The 18,461-nt window shown below is 43.2% G+C and overlaps 1 protein-coding gene across 1 annotated transcript; it reads right to left on the bottom strand.

The window, feature by feature from the left end:
- Positions 1 to 1,798: 1,798 nt before the first annotated feature.
- samd7 (sterile alpha motif domain containing 7) lies at positions 1,799 to 17,143 on the bottom strand. The gene is made up of 8 exons (XM_067995726.1): positions 17,032 to 17,143; positions 15,320 to 15,446; positions 12,781 to 12,902; positions 11,631 to 11,709; positions 6,795 to 7,495; positions 5,024 to 5,145; positions 3,535 to 3,645; positions 1,799 to 2,047 (listed from the first exon to the last, which is right to left on the bottom strand). The coding sequence occupies exons 1-8, from the start codon at positions 17,141 to 17,143 to the stop codon at positions 1,799 to 1,801; spliced, it is 1,623 nt and encodes a 540-aa protein (XP_067851827.1).
- Between the last annotated feature and the right edge of the window lie 1,318 nt (positions 17,144 to 18,461).

Below are 18,461 nucleotides of genomic sequence, written 5' to 3'. Positions count from 1 at the left end.
TTTTTAACCGGAAATAGTGGTGGAAACAGAATCTATAATATCATTTAAAAGGCAAGCAGGTGAATATTTGAGGGGGATAAAATGGAAAGGGGTGTGAGGAAAGGGAAGAGGAATGGAACTAATTGGATAGCTCTTTCAGAGAGACGCACATGCACGATGGGCTGAATGGCCTCTTTCTGTGCTGTGAAGTTCTGTGATTTTATGAAAGCAGACTGCTATTTAGGAATCTAAATGTCAATTAAATATTTAAAGCATCGAGGGCCACCAAAGAGATCCTGCTCCTTTTATTGGTCTGTACGGGAGGCACTTAATATAAAAGTGTAGACAAACCTAGGCAACGCTTTGTAAGGGGCAAGATGTACACTCAACGATAGTGCAATTATCATGTAGAAAACTACTTCAGGAGGCAGGAATTATAGGGGGAGTGCTTTCAATTTAAAATGCTGTCCCAAGAACTATCAAGAAAAATATTGTAAATATAGGTTTTGCAGTTAATCGAGATTCCTTTGCATTTTTAGCCTTTAATGAGACCCACAGGGGTGATAATGAGTTGACAGGCCATTGTACATCTCTCCCGATTTTTTATTTCCATTGACTTTAATCAGGAGCGATATAAAACGGGCTGCTGACTCACTGTCACCCATTTTACACTAGCACGCAAACTCAAAAATGCCCCCACCACGTGAAGCTGCATGACATTATTGACTGGGAACAACCCACTGTACTTTAATGGGGACATCATCTTTGGACTGACCTGTACAGCAAGTGAAGAAATATAGAAACAACTTTTGGCAATGGTATGGGCCATTCGTAATAGAAAGTAGGGACTTTCTAACAAGTAAAACTCTATGAGAATGTGAGCAGGTAACACAGTTGCATTGGCAGATAGTGTCGACTTGAGGAGGTGAACGTCCCACCTAAGATAGGCTGACAGAGATATTGGCAGCGTGATTTCTCATAGTGGGAGAAGGGGGAAATTACAATATGATGAATGGCATTCTGTGCTGCTCTTATTTCACACCTAAAGAATGGCATTGGGGGGGGGGGGTGGGGGAGAGAGAAAGAGAGAGGGGGACAAAGAGGGAGGGAAAGAGAGTGAAAGAGAGAAAAAGATGAAATGAGAATGAAAGAGTGAGAGGGAACAAGAGGAGAAAGAGAGAGAAAGAGAAAGGAAAAGAGGGAGAGAAAGGGAAAGAGGAAGGAAAAGTGGGAGGGGGAGCGAATCAGAAAAAAAAGCGAGACAGATTGAAAAGAGAAAGAGTGAGGGTAAAAGAGAGACGCAGGGAGTGAAAGGAGAGAGCTAGAAAACATGAGAGAAAGAGGGAGTGAGAAAAAGAGGGAGAGAATGAGCAAGAGAGTGAAAAGAGAGAGGGAGAGAGAATGGGGAGAGAAATAGTGAAAAAGAGAGTGAAAGAGAGCAGACTACAAATAGAGAAACAGGAAGGGAGAGATAGAGTGAAAAAGTGAAAGAGAAGGAAAGAATTGTTGTTGAGAAGCAACATTGTTAGTTTCTCTATCTGTTGTGCAAATCCCACAGCTGCAATGATAACTCGCTGTTATACATTTGGCTGTTAATTTAGAGCAATTTTTATATCCAGGTGAAAACTTTTTGAATCAAGGAAATGATAAGCTTCCGGGCAACCAAATTTGTTATTAACGGAATCACAGATATAGGCAACTTATTTACAATTTAAGATAAATGTCGCTAAGATTTCGGACTCAAGTATTTTATAAGAGATTTCATAAAGCTCAGAAGAAGACACATTGAATCCAGCTCAACAGTTCGATCTAAACCCCTTCAGACATTCTGTAAATGACACTGTCTGTCAGGTGCTTTGTCTGTTTTTTCCGTTGTACCCTGTTCTGTAACCTTGAAGTTCTCCTGGTCTTGCGAGCACAGACTTCCCAGCAGGTCAACACCTCCGGCAGAGGTCACCGGAGAAGTTGCATCTGAAGCCTGATTGACGGGTTCACCTAATGCAATCTGCAGGGGCGCAGAGAGAGGCAAGTTCATCATATACAATGCGCCCCCGATGCGTCGAGACACCTGGAATGAGAATTAATAAAAATATTAGTCTATTCATTATTATGTAGAATTTTACAATTAAACGATTTGCTGACAACCAGAATCACTTTAAAAAAGATTGTGGCCAATTTTCGTATGTCATTTGCCCGGTTTATGCCTGTAAACAGAGCAGTAGCAAGGCGAAATCATCGCATCATGCCTCCCAGGAATATACCAAAGTGGGTCAGATACAATGAAGTACTTTGCAGTGTGATGGCTGCTCTTATGTAGGTGTGATGTGGAGATGCCGGTGATGGACTGGGGTGGACAAATGTAAGGAATCTTACAACACCAGGTTATAGTCCAACAAATTTATTTTAAAATCACAAGCTTTCGGAGATTATCCCCTTCGTCAGATGAATGAGTGAAAATGTCCTTATGTAGGTGAACATGGCAGCCATTTTGTGCACAGCAAGATACCACAAACAGCATTAAGAATAATCAGTTAATCTGTTTTTGATGGTAATGTTTGAGGGAGGTATGTTGGCCAGGGAACCAGGTGCGCTGTTCTTCAAATAGTGCCATGGAATCTTTAGTCTACCTGAGCTACAAGAATAGGCAGTAATGGGTCCTCACTTTAATGTCTCATCCAAAGGACATCACCTCCAACAATGCAGCACTCCTCGAGTACCGAGTACCATATTGCAGAGTCAGCCTGGATTATATGTGGATGTGGGGCTTGAAATCTCATCCCTCTGACTCAAAGAAAGAAAGAACATGCATTTATATAGCGCCTTTCACAGCCTCAGGATATCCCAAAACACTTTACAGCCAATGAAGTACTTTCAAAGTATAGTCACTGTTGTAATGTAGGAAATGTGGCAGCCAATTTGCACACAGCAAGTTCCCACAAGTTCTGTTTTAGGTGTTGGTTGAGGCATAAATATTGACAGGGACACTATGGAGAACGCCCTTGCTCTTCGAAGACTGCTGTAGGATCTTTTATGTCCATCTGAGAGGGCAGACGGGGCCTCGATTTAATGTCTCATCTGAAAGATAGCATCTCCGACAATGCAGCACTCCCTCACTACTGCACTGAAGCATTATGTGCTCAAGTCTCTGGAGTGGGAAAGAATGCTACCAACTGAGCCAAATTTATGGCCACTTTCATGCACTTTCTAGTTGGTAACAATTGTACTGGCAGGTGCCTGGGAGTATCTTTTCATGTCTTTCAGAAACATCCCAAAATGTTTCACATACAACCCCCCACCTTTCAGCCAGGCTGTGAGGAGTGATAAAGCAATTATCTTTTACCAAGGGTGGAGGGGAATAATAACAGATTATTTAAAATTTCTCATACCAAAAAAAAGTTTATTTGCTAGATCGGTGTAGTGCAGAAAATCCATTAGTTATATGATAAGCCAGTTATGTAACCTGCGACTAGAATCTTTTGTTCATGCAAGTTGTCAAAGAGCTGGTGATGAGTAGCAAAAGTTAGAGTTGATACTGTGTGACAGTGTGGAATGTACCTGAGATCGGATTTTCAGTGCTGGTCCCAGCTTCAGACCCATCGTGTCCAGAAGATGTCCTTCTGTGAGGAGAGGGAGAGTCTCCCCATCAATGGCATGATCTTTGAAGGTCTAGGAATTTGAAAAATGGGAAATTCAAATGTTAGCTGAGACTATAAAGTAACGACACCTTCCGGTATCCTGGCCAATATTCATCTCTCAACCAACAACACCAAAAACAGATTAACTGGGCATATATCTCATTTGTTATTTGTGGGACCTTGATAGGTGCAAATTAGCTGCTACATTTGCCTCTATTCAACAGGGACTATACTTCAAAAGTATTTCATTAGCTGGTCAAGCACCTTGGGTCATCCTGAGGGCATGAAAGATGCTAGATAAATACAAGTTCTTTCTTCCTTTAGACAGACTTTTAATTACATGGATAGTTTTTTTCCCCTTTAAGTAGTCCTACCCAAGTCCTAGTAAGCAACGTTAATGTCCTAATATCTCTCTATGTGGCTCAGTGACAAATTTTGTCTGATGACACTCCTGTGAAGCATCTTGGGTCATTTTTGTTACATTAAAACAAAGAAGAAAGAGAGAAAGACTTGCATTTATATAGTGCCTTTCATGACCTCAGGGAATGCTAAAGTCCTTAAAAACCAATTAAGTACTTTTGAAGTGTAGTCACTGTTGTAATGTAGTCAAATTGTGCACAGCGAGGTCCCACAAACAGCAATTTGATAGTGACCAGATAATCTGTTTTTAGTGATGTTGCTTGAGGGATAAATATTGGCCAGGAAACCAGGGAAAACTCCCTTGCTCTTCTTCAAATAGTGCCAGGAGATCTTTTACATCCACCTGAAGGGGCAGGCAGGACCTTAGTTTAATGTCTCATCTGAAAGGTGGCACCTCCAACAGTGCAGTTCTCCCTCAGTGCTGTCCTGAAATGTCAGCTGAGATGATGTGCTCAAGTCCTGGAGTGGGACTTGAACCCATGACTTTCTGATTCAGAGACAAGAATGCCACCACTGAGGCATGGCTGTAATTTTTTCAGTTCTGATACAAGGTCTACACCAGAAATGTTAATTTGTCTTCTCTCTTCACAGATGCTGACTGATCTGCTGAACGTTTCCAGAATTTTCTACCTTTATGACAGGGAAACTGTTATAACAAGAATTTAATGATATGAAATTAAAAATTAATGAAGCATTTGACTCTGATATCTGTTTAACCTATAGAGGCTTTTGGTGATAAAAAATCTGATGTGAAAAGTTCCTTTAGCTGGTGGGAAATGAACTGAAACTGGTCCTGGGGCTTTATATAGTAGGACATAATGATCTTTTCTGTGCATGTTTAGCAAGTGGTTTTCCCCAAGCTTTACAAGGCATGTCCTACAGTGTATGGAAGATACAGAATGAAGAATGAAGGTGTCACTTGTTAATGGAAATTAGGTTTAATTAACACCAACATCAGCCATAATAGAATTAAAGATGAAGATGTTTACTTGAGCATAATCTGAGCATCCTCGCAGAAGTCCAATGAAGTTATAAACATCGTCCACGGTCCACTTCCGGATGTCTTCAAGGGATAAGTCCTCTTCGGGTAAGAACACGGCATTTGATCCTGCTGCACAAAACATGAAAACTCAAGTCAGGTTATTTCTGTGGAGATTGGAGGGAGGGGAAGGAATGAAAGGAGTCAGTAATTAACCAATCCAAAAGCCTCGCCCAGTCTCACGTACAGACACTCACAATGTGCATATGGCGTGAAATCGTGTTAAAATCCCTTTCCTAGTTAACAATGGCATTTAGCTTGTTTATTTTAAGTGAGTTAACAGCATTGTTAAATCAGTTAACTGAGGAATTTAGCACAAATGTGTCCCCACGCTTCTAGCGTGATTTCACCCCAATATGGGCCAGAAATTGCGGAGAACGGTGAGGTGACGCTCACCGCAGCTCCATTGAATTAAATGAATGAAAATATTTACCGCGGGCTCTGCGGCGTCGAATTGCTTAATTTTGAAATTTAAAAAAATTGTGCGCTATCGACCCAGCCTCTGAGCAGCGTGAGTTGACGCGCATGGAACAGTCTGTGAGAATAGAAGACACGCCCACAAAATCTGTCAGGAAGAGAAGTCCCGCCCACAGATTCAGGCTGCATTGCTCAAGCAGGCGAGCAGACTTCATTCATTTAAAGTTAGTATTCTGGATGTCATTGCAAATAAAAAAATGATTTTTTAAAAATAAAAAGCCAAAGAAATAATTGAATTAAATTAAAAAAAGGCAGAGAGAAAACTAAAAAAAAATAATTCTTTTATTCTAAAAATTTTTTTAATGACCAAAAACTATTAAAATAAGGAGTAATATGAGACTCCACGTTTTTAAAATTTAATTTTTATTTGATTGGCAGTCATTACGACTAACTGCACTTTTAAAACTTAGTTTAGACCCGATATTTTCAAGCGTACCTGTTGGGTGGTGTAATTACTTACTTTCCAGCTGGGCAGATGAGCAAGTTGGCGATTTTTCAATGATTTCTCTGATTGCAGTCTGCGATGGCCCTTCAATTTGAAGCTGTCAAATCTCTGGCGGACCAATAGGAGCAAGTTCGTGATTTCCGCATTTTAGTGCACATGTGCAAACATGGGAACTTGCTCCTTCGATTCGCCACTAAAAACAGAGAGCGGTGCTGAGCTCCTCCATTATTTCAGGAGCAATTTCTGGCTCATTTTGAATGTCCAATTAATCTGTTTTATTGGCAGTTTGTAGAAGGAGGAAAGTTGGCCAGGACACTAGGAGAGCTCCCTGCGACCTGAGCAGGCAGGGTCTCTGCTTAAATATGGCACCTCATGGCAGTGCAGCACTCCCTCGGAACCGCACTGAAGTGTCAGCCATGCTCACCTCATGGAGTGGGTCTTGAATCCATGACCTTCTGACAAAATTGAAAGAGATGTCCATGGCCCAAACCCTCTGATGCTTATGTCACCAACCACTGCAAGGAACTCAAGAGCTCCTCATAGGAAACACACTTCCAAAATTTTCCTTCTATCCCAATGAGGAACGATGTTGCCTACTCTCAATGCTCTCTGACAATTAACTCACCATATTGTACCACATAGCATTCACATCTGAATGATTGTCTCACCCTAGTTGCGTTGGGTTAAAAAATCCACAGTGCATACCACCACCAAATGTGAGAATCGTGGGACTGAAGGTTAGAGAAATGTAATTGGAACAATCGAAAGACTTGCATCGTATTGGAAAATAATCACCTACCTGATACCATCAGTGCACTTCCAGGTACCTGAAACCCGTAAGGTATTGTTGGTAGAGGCAGTGTTGAAGGGAACGTGCACTTATCATCAAAAGCCGCACAGCTACTGGACGTATCCTTCTCAGTTCCAGCATAAGAAGTGTTACCATTGGCTGCCTCTGAGGAATTGTCATTGCTACCGCTATGCTTCCTCAGTCTTTGCTCACACTCTTTATGGCTGCTACTTAATAAAGGAGACAAAGACAAGCCTGTGTCCATTTTGTTTTGGTTAGGTTTGGCCAATGTGTCTGCCTTTGGCCCATATTCGCATCCAGTCTCCTTCTCCTCCTCTGCTGTCACAGGAATACAATCTGGCTGCTTGCCTTCCGATTGGCCTTCGGAACCATTCAAGTTACCTTCTGCACTCTTCTGATTGGCTGCTCTTCTCGTGCCTCTCCGACTCCTATCTCTATGCAGTGTGCTAATTGGAGGGTATGGATTGGATGTCGTCAACGGGCCATTACCAACATTAATGTCATCCAGTGTGTTTCGATGGAGGAATGCTTCACTGGGACGCTGGCCTTTGGGTAACCTGTATCTGTTGTGAAATGTAATGGCATCTGTTGAAATGCCAGGATAAAGGAAAGGTGTTCCCATTCCCAATTGTCCTTTATGATGAGCGTTCTCCAGCTCCTTTTGATGGAGTAGGGCATTCATTTCCATCCTAGAATTGAATTCAATCACTTTAGGTTTGAAAGGATCTCGCTGGCTCATAACAAAGATTACAAAAAGTATCCACAAGTACAAATCTTTTGACAAACCTTACTTTTGTTTTCCTCTACACAGGATAAAGGAAAGGGGCAGAGTTGCATCAACACAAGAATGACTCCAAGGGGTAGATTTTCAACTTGCAGCCTGGGCATAAAATGGGCATCATGGATCAGTCACCCATTATAGACATCAATGGGTGCCTGGTCTGCAATGCCAGTTTTAAGACCGGGAACAAGTAGAAACTATACCACCAAATGTCAAATATTTGTCAAATTACCTTAATTAAAATTATAATGGGATGCTGGAGTGTTTTAACTGAAGCACCAAAGTGCTATGGCAGGAGGGAAGGGGCATTTGGGTAGAGCCATAGAACCATAGAAAAGATACAGCACAGAAGGGGGCCATTCGGCCCATCGTGTCCGCGCCGGCTCGAAGAACAACCAGGTGCCCATTCTAATCCCACCTTCCAGCACCTGGTCCGTAGCCCTGCAGCTTACAGCACTTTAGGTGCAGGTCCAGGTACTTTTTAAAAGAGTTGAGGGTCCTTACCTCTACCACCAATTCAGGCAGCGAATTCCATACACCCACCACCCTCTGGGTAAAAAATTTTTTCCACATGTCCCCTCTAATCCTTCCGCCAATCAGCTTAAATCCATGTCCTGTAGTTCTTGAACTCTCCACTAGGGGAAACAGGTACTTCCTGTCTACTCTATCTAGGCCCTTCATAACTTTGTACACCTCAATCAAGTCTCCCCTCAGCCTCCTCTGCTCCAAGGTAAACAACCCCAGCCTATCCAATCTCTCCTCATAGCTGCAATTTTCAAGCCCTGGCAACATTCTTGTAAATCTTCTCTGCACTCTCTCCAGAGCAATTACGTCCTTCCTGTAATGTGGTGACCAGAACTGCGTACAATACTCCAGCTGTGGCCTTATCAGCATTTTATACAGTTCCATCATTACATCCCTGCTTTTGTATTCTATACCTCGGCTAATAACGGAGAGCATTCCGTATGCCTTCTTCACAACCTTATCTACCTGTACTGTCACCTTCAGGGACCTGTGCACATACACTCCAAGGTCTCTCACTTCCTCTACCCCTCTCAATATAGTCCAGTTTACTGAATATTCCCTTTTACTGTTTGCCCTCACTAATTGCATTGCCTCACACTTCTCCGGGTTGAACTCCATTTGCCACATTTCCTCCCACTCCACCAACCCATTGATATCTTCTTGGAGTCTACAGCTATCCTCTTCATTATCAACTACACGGCCAATTTTTGTGTCGTCTGAAAATTTACTTATCATGCCCCCTACATTCAAGTCCAAATCATTAATATATACCACAAACAGCAAGGGACCCAACACTGAGCCCTGTGGCACACCACTGGAAAAGGATTTCCATTCGCAAAGACATCCACTGACTTTTACCCTTTGTTTCCTGTTACTGAGCCAATTTTGGATCCAATTCACCACATTTCCCTGTATCCCACGGGCTTTTACCTTTCTGACCAGTCTGCCATGTGGGATCTTGTCAAATGCCTCACTAAAATCCATGTAGACAACATCCACTGCACTACCCTCAGCAATGCTCTTTGTCACTTCCTCAAAGAATTTAATCAGATTTGTACGGCATGACTTTCCCTGAACAAATCCATGCTGACTATCCCTGATTAAACCATGCCTTTCCAAGTGACAGTTTATCCTATCCCTCAGTATTGATTCTAATAGTTTGCCCACCACCGAGGTAAGACTGACTGGCCAATAATTGTTCGGCCTTTCCCTCCTACCCTTTTTAAACAATGGTACTACGTTTGCAGTCTTCCAGTCCTCTGGTACCTCTCCTGTATCTAGTGAGGATTGGAAAATGATCCTCAGAGCATCTGCTATTTCCTCCCTGGCTTCCTTCAATAGCCTAGGAAACAATCCATCCGGCCCTGGTGACTTATCAACTTTCAAGGATTCCAGTCCCTCTAGTACTTCCTCTCTCGTTATGTTTACCTTATCCAATATTTCACACCTCTCCTCTTTAACTACTATGTCCAGATCATCCCTTTCCTTTGTGAATACGGAGACAAAATATTAATTTAAGTCCCTACGCACAACCTCTGCTTCTACACACAGGTTACCCTTATCATCCGTGATAGGTCCCACCTTTTCCTTAGCTATCCTCTTGTTCTTAATGTACTGATAAAACATCTTTGGGTTTTCTTTAATCTTACTAGCTAATATTTTTTAATGCCCTCTCTTTGCTTTCCTTATTTCCTTTTTTACGTCATCCCTGTACTTTCTATACTCCTCCAGGCTTTCTGCAGTATTTAGTTTTCTGTGACAGTCATAAGCTTTTTTTTTCTTCTTTATCTTGCCCCGTATACTTCTAGACAACCAGGCGGCTCTAAATTTTGCAGTGCCACCCTTTTTCTTTGAGGGGACGTGCCTGCATTGTACCCGTAGAATTTCACTTTTTAGTGCCTCCCACTGGCTTGCCACTGATTTCTCCTCAAGTAGTTGTGTCCAGTCCACTTCTGCCAAATCACCTCTTAGTTCTGTAAATTTTGCCTTCCCCCAATTTAAAATGTTTACTCCTGATTTAACTCTGTCTGTTTCCGTAATAATGCTACAACTAACTGAATTATGGTCACTCTCCCCAATATGGTCACCCAGTGTCACTTCACCCACTTGCCCATCTTCATTTCCCAGGTCTAAATCTAGAATTGCATCCCATCTTGTTGGGCTTGTCACATAGTGGCTAAAAAAGTTCTCCTGGATACCGATCAAGAATTTTGCACCCTCTGTGCCCCTCACACTGTTTGAATCCCAGTTTATATTAGGCTAGTTGAAGTCCCCTACTATGATTGCCCTCTTATTTTTGCACTCAGAAATTTGCCCACATATTTGTTCTTCATCTCCCTTTTTGCTATTCGGGGGTCTATAGTACACTCCTAGTAGTGTCACTGCCCCTTTTTTATTTCTTAGCTCAACCCATATGACCTCAATTGATGATCCATTTAGCATATCATCCCTTCTCACAACTGTAATTGATTCTTTAACCAACAATGTTACCCCCCCCCTCCTTTTTTTATTAAGGGTAAAATTAGTCTTCGGCCGTAGTGCAAAACGGGTGAAAGCAAATCAGCCGCCTGTTTTACCCTGCACCCAACTTTCCTTTCCACATTGGAAAAGGAAATCAAGAGCAATATAAAACGGACTGCCAAATTCACTTTTGCCAAAGACCAATTTCATCCCTATTGCTTCTTAGCATGAAGCTTCATACTCCAAGTTATCAATCTCACCATGCCATTGTAAAGTTAGTTCCCCTACCCCATGCTTAGCCTTGCAAAATGCCATGTGGCTAGTTTCCAAAGTATTGGCAGAAGCCTGGGAAAAGCCTGTCACTAGGGGGCATTGCGTGTAATGGGATGGCCCAAGAAAAATATCTTAAAAGAGAGGTAGTCTTGTTATTTTTTTGGTAAAGGATGGCACAAATACTTGTATGAACTATTCCTCATTGAAGAGAAGAATACTTTCTGGACTTAATTTTTTAAACCTGAAAGATAAATATTTGCTTTTATGAAGCACCTTTGATGTCACTATGAATTGCATTTAGAAGTGTGATTAGGTAGGCAAACAGAGCAGCCAAATCAATGTTAGCAAGGTCCCACAAACAGCCATGACATAAATGATCTATTGGCTGAGGGATGAATGTTGGCCAGGACACTGGGAGAACACACTGGTCTTCTTCAAAAAATGCCATGGCATCATTAAACTTCCACTGGAACCACTGCAGCAGGCAGAATGAGCCTCGATTAAATGTCTTATTCAAAGGATGACATCCCAAACACTACAGCACTGGAGTGTTGGCCTAGAATAATACAGTCCAATGAAGTTTGACATCATAGTACCTTAAAAAACCAAAACAATCTAGCATCAGATAAAAGCTCTTAAGGTTGCCTATGTTTATGGCAACAGCACTTTTCTTGTAGACATGACACCATAAATAATGCATTTGGACTCGACTAGTTGCAGAGAAAGCCTAGCACTCAAAGGGTCAACCAGCCATTGCATCACTTACGTCACGAGCCTCTGCTCACCTAGCCAGGTTCTGTTTGTGAATCAATTCTTGGCGTCTGAACATCAAGTCGATTGCTTCTGGCGGCAGAACACTATAACCTTCAAAGTAAATTCATACAGGATTACCAAGCTCTGACAGGTTGGTTACCATAGAAACATTCACAGCTATAGAAATGACTGACAATTGCAATAGCAGAGCTAATAACTGATTCACTGGCCTGTTCAATAACAGACTTGAGAACCTCTGACAGACTGTTGTCATCACATGAATTATAAAAAATTAAAAAGCCAATTAAATTCTTACCGAAAAAAATCCAGCACAATCAATCATTTTATCTGCAAATCACTTTCATAGGAAAAGAAGTAGGCCATTCAGCCCCTCGAGCTTGTTCTGCCATTCAATTAGATAATGGCTGATCTGTATCTTAACTCCATTTTCCCACCTTGGTTCCATATCCTTTAATACCCTTACCTAACAAAAACCTATCAAACTCAGTTTTGAAAATTTTAATTGACCCCTCAGCCTTAACAGCTTTTTTGGGGGGCAGAAGTTCCAGATTTCCACTACCCTTTGTGTGAAGAAATGCTTCCTGACCTATAACTTTTAAAGCTTTCACCATGTAGTCGATTCTCGGCAGCGAGCGACAGGCTGGAGTATAACCAAGGAATCCGGATGGTTTATATATAGGATAATGGATACACAGGTGTGAGCTATATACTGTAAACTAATTAAGAATTTCAGCTGTTTATTCAGATAGAATAACAGATGCCCCATTTGTAATCAAATGGTTGGGACCACATCAAAGCTCTAAAGATCTATCAAATTCATTTGAACCCAGAGATGACAGAATTCAATGGAATTTGTGGTTACAATCCATTTATGTTCTTTTTATCCCATTGGCTTAAAAACCTACTTTCGCAATACAACACATCAAAGTGTGAATGAGCGCTGTCACAGAGATGATGGGGCGTGTCCCCAGTTAAATAACAAAACACTCGTCATTTTTATTAGGCAAATATTTGTCGCAGGTCAATATTCAGTCCCTATTTTCCTGCCACTCTTCGTTCCACTGTTAAAATGAACTCATCTTTCTTGCAGCAGATAGAAATGAAGGCAAACATTGAGCTATCGCCCACACAGTTAAGCTTTGAATGGATACGTGTCTTTACCTGGCCCTGGGTAGGTATGGTTGGGTAATATACTTGTCTGGGCAGATGCACCAAGTTGGGAGCCCAGGTGCATTTGGCGTGCTTCGGGTGAACTAAGGATTTCAGTAGAAGGTAGGATATTCCTGCAGGAGGAAGATGGTGAAAGTACCAGTTAAATCTGTCCTAATCAGCTGGAACAAATTCTGGTGGGAAAAAAAACCCCCACAGGTGATAGGTACCGGGGACTAATATTTTACCTTCCCTTGTGTGGGGATAGATAATCCTCTAGACCTCATCTGCTAATTGAGTTCTTGCCCCTCAGTAGCCAGATGCGGTGGACAGATAGTCCAAGGGGGTAAATTTCAAACTATCCCGGCCATCGGAAAACTGACGGGATTGGATCGGCTGCCTGTTTTAAACCCTGCAAGTAAAATCAGGCATGGTGTAAAATGGACGGTATAATCCGATCGTGTCCGCCTCCCGCCGGGCGGGTTAGGTTAAAATGACCCCCACCCAGCCAACCCCCCTACAGTTTTTAAAGGGGTATGTCTGGAAATTTCTAAAATTAACTCTGGACTCCAAAAGACTGATTTTTAAAACAGAAGTCCACTTTCCCCCAATTATTTCTGCGCCTTATGATTAGTTTTAATGTCACTAAGTCTACTGATGAATTTTCACCAGCAGCAAAGCATAGGTCAGAAGTGAAGCTGTGAAACCAAATCTTCCTTCCGGCCCCAATCCAGTTTTGGCAACAGGTCGGACGGACTTGGCCTCTTCTCCCACCCCTCTCTCCAGAGCTGATTCCAGAGAATGTGATGGGTTTAGGCCAGAGACACGGGGCTCAATTTTAAAACCGAGCCGGGAGGGGGGTGTGGGGGGTCAAATTGAGGACGGGAAACCCATTGACGTAAGGACATCTTTTTTTCGTTTTCAGTTTCCCGATGGACTGACCGGCCTGATTGACAGGCTGGTCTCAGTCGGACGGGAGAGCAGCCAGGGAGAGCACGTGTTCAGGTGCGTCCGCAGGTAAGTCTTTGTTTGTATGGATTGGCAGGGGAGGGGGGGAGGGAGGGGCGGGTGTGCACGGGGGCATAGGTTGGCATGAGTCATGAGGGGAGGGATCGGGGGCCATCGTGTGGGACCACAGTCGTTAAGGGGGAGGATCAGGGGTCGGGGGCTGGAGGATCGGGATCGAGGGTGGGAGGATCAGAGGTGGGGGGGGGGAGGATCCAGGTCAGGGATCGGGGGTCTGTGATCAGGGGGGGTCCGGATCCAGGTCGGGGATCGGCGATTGGGGGGGTCTGCAATTGGGGGGTCCGCGATCGGGAGTGGGGGGGGTGGGGGTCAGGGCAGGTAAACTTGTTAGGCCCGGGGGAAGCACTTCTGCTGCTCCAGGCCCATAAGATGTGCCTGGGAACCTACCTGTTGGTCTCAGGCCTTCTCACCTCCTTTCACGAGGTGTAAAACAGAAGACCCGGGAATCCTGGCCCCCCGGGGTTGAAATTGGGAAGTCCAGAAAAATGAAGGCCCGAAGCCTCTTTGAAAGGTTTTAAGGCCCAACCCACCTCCTGGGAGTGGGTTGGTTACCCGCCACGGTGAAAACTGGAAATGGGCAGGTTGGGGGCGGGTCTGTATTGGTGGCAATTTTCAATGCCCCCCGCCCCAACCCACCCGTTTTTCACTTTTAAAATTGAGCCCACAGTTTCTGCCAACTGGGTGCTTATCAATACCAAGGTTCAGCCACATGTAGGGATAGATCGTGTCTTTGTGCGATAGTGTAAAACGGGTGATAGCAAATCTGTAGTCCTATTTATATAGAATCATACAGCACAGAAGGAGGCCATTCAGCCCATTATGCCTGTGGCAGCTCTCTGAAAGAGCTATCCAACTATTCCTACGCCCCTGCTCTTTCCCCATAGACAAGCAATTCTTTCCTTTTCGAGTATACATCCAATTTCCTTTTGAAAGTTACTATTGAATCTGCTTCCACCGCTCTTTCAGGCAGTGCATTCCAGATCATAACAACTCGCTGCGTAAAAAAATTTCTCCTCATCTCCCCTCTGGATCTTTTGCCAATTATCTTAAATCTGTGTCCTCTGGTTACCGACCCTGCTGCCAGTGGGCACAGTTTCTCCGTATTTACTCTATCAAGACCCTTCATAACATTAAACAACTCAATTAAATCTCCCCTTAACCTTCTCTGCTCTAAGGAGAACAACCCTAGCTTCTCCAGTCTCTCCACATAACTGAAGTTCCTCATCCTTGGTACCATCTGGTAAATCTCCTCTGCATCCTCTCCAAGACCTTGACATCCTTCCTAAAGTGCGGTGCCCAGAATTGGACACAATTCTCCAGCTGAGGCCTAACCAGTGATTTATAAAGGTTTAGCATAACTTTAGTATAAGTTGTTGGTATATAAATGAAGCACAATTCGTGTGCAATGCCAGTGTGACACTCATGTTGTGGAGTTTAAGCATATTGTGTACTGAGTCCCATATCCTTATTTTCACATTCAGCTCGTATTATGAACAGTGTGAAACGTGCATATTTTGACCATTACCTGTCTAGGGACCGTGGTTCAAAGTGGAGTGCAAGCTCCTGCGTCCTCTGGTGTCCAGTCCCCATTAACTGAGTGTGAGGGTTCATTACCATCATTTGATTCCTCATCAACATTTCATGTCGAAACTCTGAACAAAATAAGGACTTGACAAATTAATAATCGGAAACAACTCGGTATATTGGTTTTCCTAACTCTTAATGCCTCAGCACTCATCGCGAAGGGTTTAGCAAACTTCTCTTGTTTGCTTCGTGAAAGCTTGCTGCAAAAGTGTTGGGCATGGCTCAGTGGTAGTACTCTTGCCTCTGATGTCAGAAGGTTGTGGGTTCAAGTCCCACCCTAGATGGTTAAATACATAGTCTAAGCTGTATTGAGGGATACTGTGCTGTCTTTCAGCTGTGATACTGAGGCTTTAGGTGGACATAAAAGATCCCAAGGCATTCTTTGAAAAAGTTGTTCTAACTAATATTTACTCTTCAACCAACATCACTAAAACAGATTATCTCATTGCTGTTTCTGGGACCTTGCTGTGTGCAAATTAGCTGCCATATTTCCCTATAACAGTGACTGTACTTCATTAGCTGGGAAGTGCTTTGTGATGTACTGAGGTTGTTAAACGCACTATATAAATACATCCTTTTTTTTTAAGTTGCATGGAAATGCATCACTATCACAAAAAAAGTACATGATGGAAAGGACATTGAGCTGGTGTTCGTTTTTCTACTTTCCCAGGACGAATACTGTGCCCATTTCGTCCTTCAATGTGCAGTACCTTTGCTTCCAGAGGTAAAAGGTTAATTTTTAAAAAATATTTGTTTATGGGAATTGGGTATCACTGGCAAAGCCAGCATTTATTGCCCATCCCTAATTGCCCTTGAGAAGGTGGTGGTGAGCCGCCTTCTTGAACCGCTGCAGTCCGTGTGGTGAAGGATCTCCCACTGTGCGGTTAGGTAGGGAGTTCCAGGATTTTGACCCAGCGACGATGCGCTAAGCTACTGTGGCACCCAGACCCAATGTTTTTATTTAATAATAATTACATTGTACAAAAGCATAAGGGGATAGAGTTTCTTGGTTTTGCACCTGGGAATATTGGATTGCCTCGGCACAGGGAATACAGGAAAATCGGGTGAGGAGGAGTGCATGCCAGTAAGGGAGCACGTCTGATTTTTCATACATTTAAATTAATGGACAGAATATCCAACGAGCTCTGTGAGTAATGTGCGTTCCTTCAAATCCAATTTTCTTGCATTTTTTCGCGCCCTGGCAATCCAATAGTAGAACAGGCAAGTCTGGTCCAATATGTATTAAATACAGTGCCTGCATCATTAATGGACTCTAAACCAAAAAATAATTAAAGGAAAGCAAGTGCTTTTTAAATTATTTATTAATTGAGGATATAGATTTAACGCTGATGTAAGGAATTCCGAACCAGAGAGGGAGAAATTTGGAGGGGTAATTGAAAACTTGGTCAAAGAGTTGGGCCTTAAGGAGGTTTTTAAAGGTGGAGAGGTGGAGAGGTTTAGGGAGGGAACTCCAGAGAGTAACATTGAGATAGCCAAAGGTTCTGCCACCAGTGATGGATGACTTAAACTCCAGAATGTCCATTAACAAGAGGGAATATTTCTGTCTTGGCTGGGCCCTATTAGCCTAAAGAACAATGTTTGAACCTACTGTGCTGCCTTTATTATGGGTACTTAAAATGCTTTGCTACCAACCTTGATGTCCACCTGCTCCAATGCCATTGGCCATCTGGTAGAGATGCTTCTCATCCAACACCCCTTGTTCATTCAGTGTTGGCATATTTCGGAAATGCTCCCTTGGGGTCATGACCTGCTGGCTGGCGCGTCCGATCTTTCTCTTCAAAGCAAAAGGTATCAAAGTATTCTCACTAGGCATAACATTTCAAAATCTTTTATATAAAGAAAGAAAGGCTTTCATGATCTTCGGACGCCCCAAAGCACTTTACAGCCAATTAAGTACTTTTGAAGTGTAATCACTGTTGTAATGTAGGAAATGCGGCAATCAATTTGCGCACAGCAAGCTCCCACAAACAGCAATGTGGTAATTACCAGGTAATCTGTTTTTTAGGTGGTTGAGGGATAAATATTGGCCAGGACATTGGGGAGCATTCCCCTGCTCTTCTTCTAAATAGTGCCATGGAATCTTTTACATCCACTTGAGAGAACTGAAGGGGCCTTGGATTAATGTCATATCTGAAAGACAGCACCTCTGGCAGTATAGCACTCTCTTAGTACTGCACTGGAATGTTAGCCTAGAGCTTGTGCTCAAGTCTCTGGAGTGGGACTTGAACCCAAAACCTTCTGATATCAGAGGTAAGAGTGCTGCCACTGAGCCACAGCTGACACTACGAAAAAAAAAATCTTTTGTCCCATTTTGTCTGAGCTGCAATTGGATTTGGCTGTTTTGAATCATTTCAATACTGGAGCACTGTCAAGAATTTTGCACACCTGTTAGATTTAGTAAATTCTATTAAGGAACAATATTGTGCCAACTACTAGGTCAGAGTTTCTATGCTATTACTTCACTAGTGTCATCTTGGTTCAGTTCATAGTCCTGAGTCGGGAAGTTGGGATCCAAGCCTACTCTTCAACACACTAAGCTATCCTGACGCTCCAGTGTAGTACGGAGAGAATGAGCCAATTTTCTGGACTTTGGGGAGGCTGTAGAGTGAGCAAATTGTCTGTGCAGGAGGAGGGCATGGGCTGAATTTGGAGTGGATACTAGATTAACTGGGTTTCTGCCCTGTGTGAGATTCAGCCCAAATTCCGGTCAAGGGGAAAATGGACGAGTCTTCCGCTTGCTCCCTCCAACATATTGGGCCCGATATTAGGAGGGAGGTGGGTTGGCAGCGGGGGGCCGACTGGGCGCGTGGGTAACGTGCCCAGTGAAATCGGTGGGTTCCCCACGCGACTGTAAGTAAATCGAAGCCACTTACCTTGGCTTCCGGGTTTCGCGCTGGAAAGCTGCGCAGTGGGCGGACTGCGCACCCGCATCATAGGCTGTCAGTTGGAGGAGCTCTATTTAAAGGGGCAGTCCTCCACTGACTGATGCTGCAGAAAATAGGCAAAATTACAGCATGGAGCAGCCCAGGGGGAAGGCTGCTCCCAGGTTTAATGATGCCTCA

This window comes from Heptranchias perlo, chromosome 13 (genome assembly GCF_035084215.1).
Source record: "Heptranchias perlo isolate sHepPer1 chromosome 13, sHepPer1.hap1, whole genome shotgun sequence".
Lineage (NCBI taxonomy): Eukaryota > Metazoa > Chordata > Chondrichthyes > Hexanchiformes > Hexanchidae > Heptranchias > Heptranchias perlo.
The sequence above is the reverse complement of the archived record's forward strand: the minus strand, read 5'-3'. Positions and strand labels throughout refer to the sequence as shown.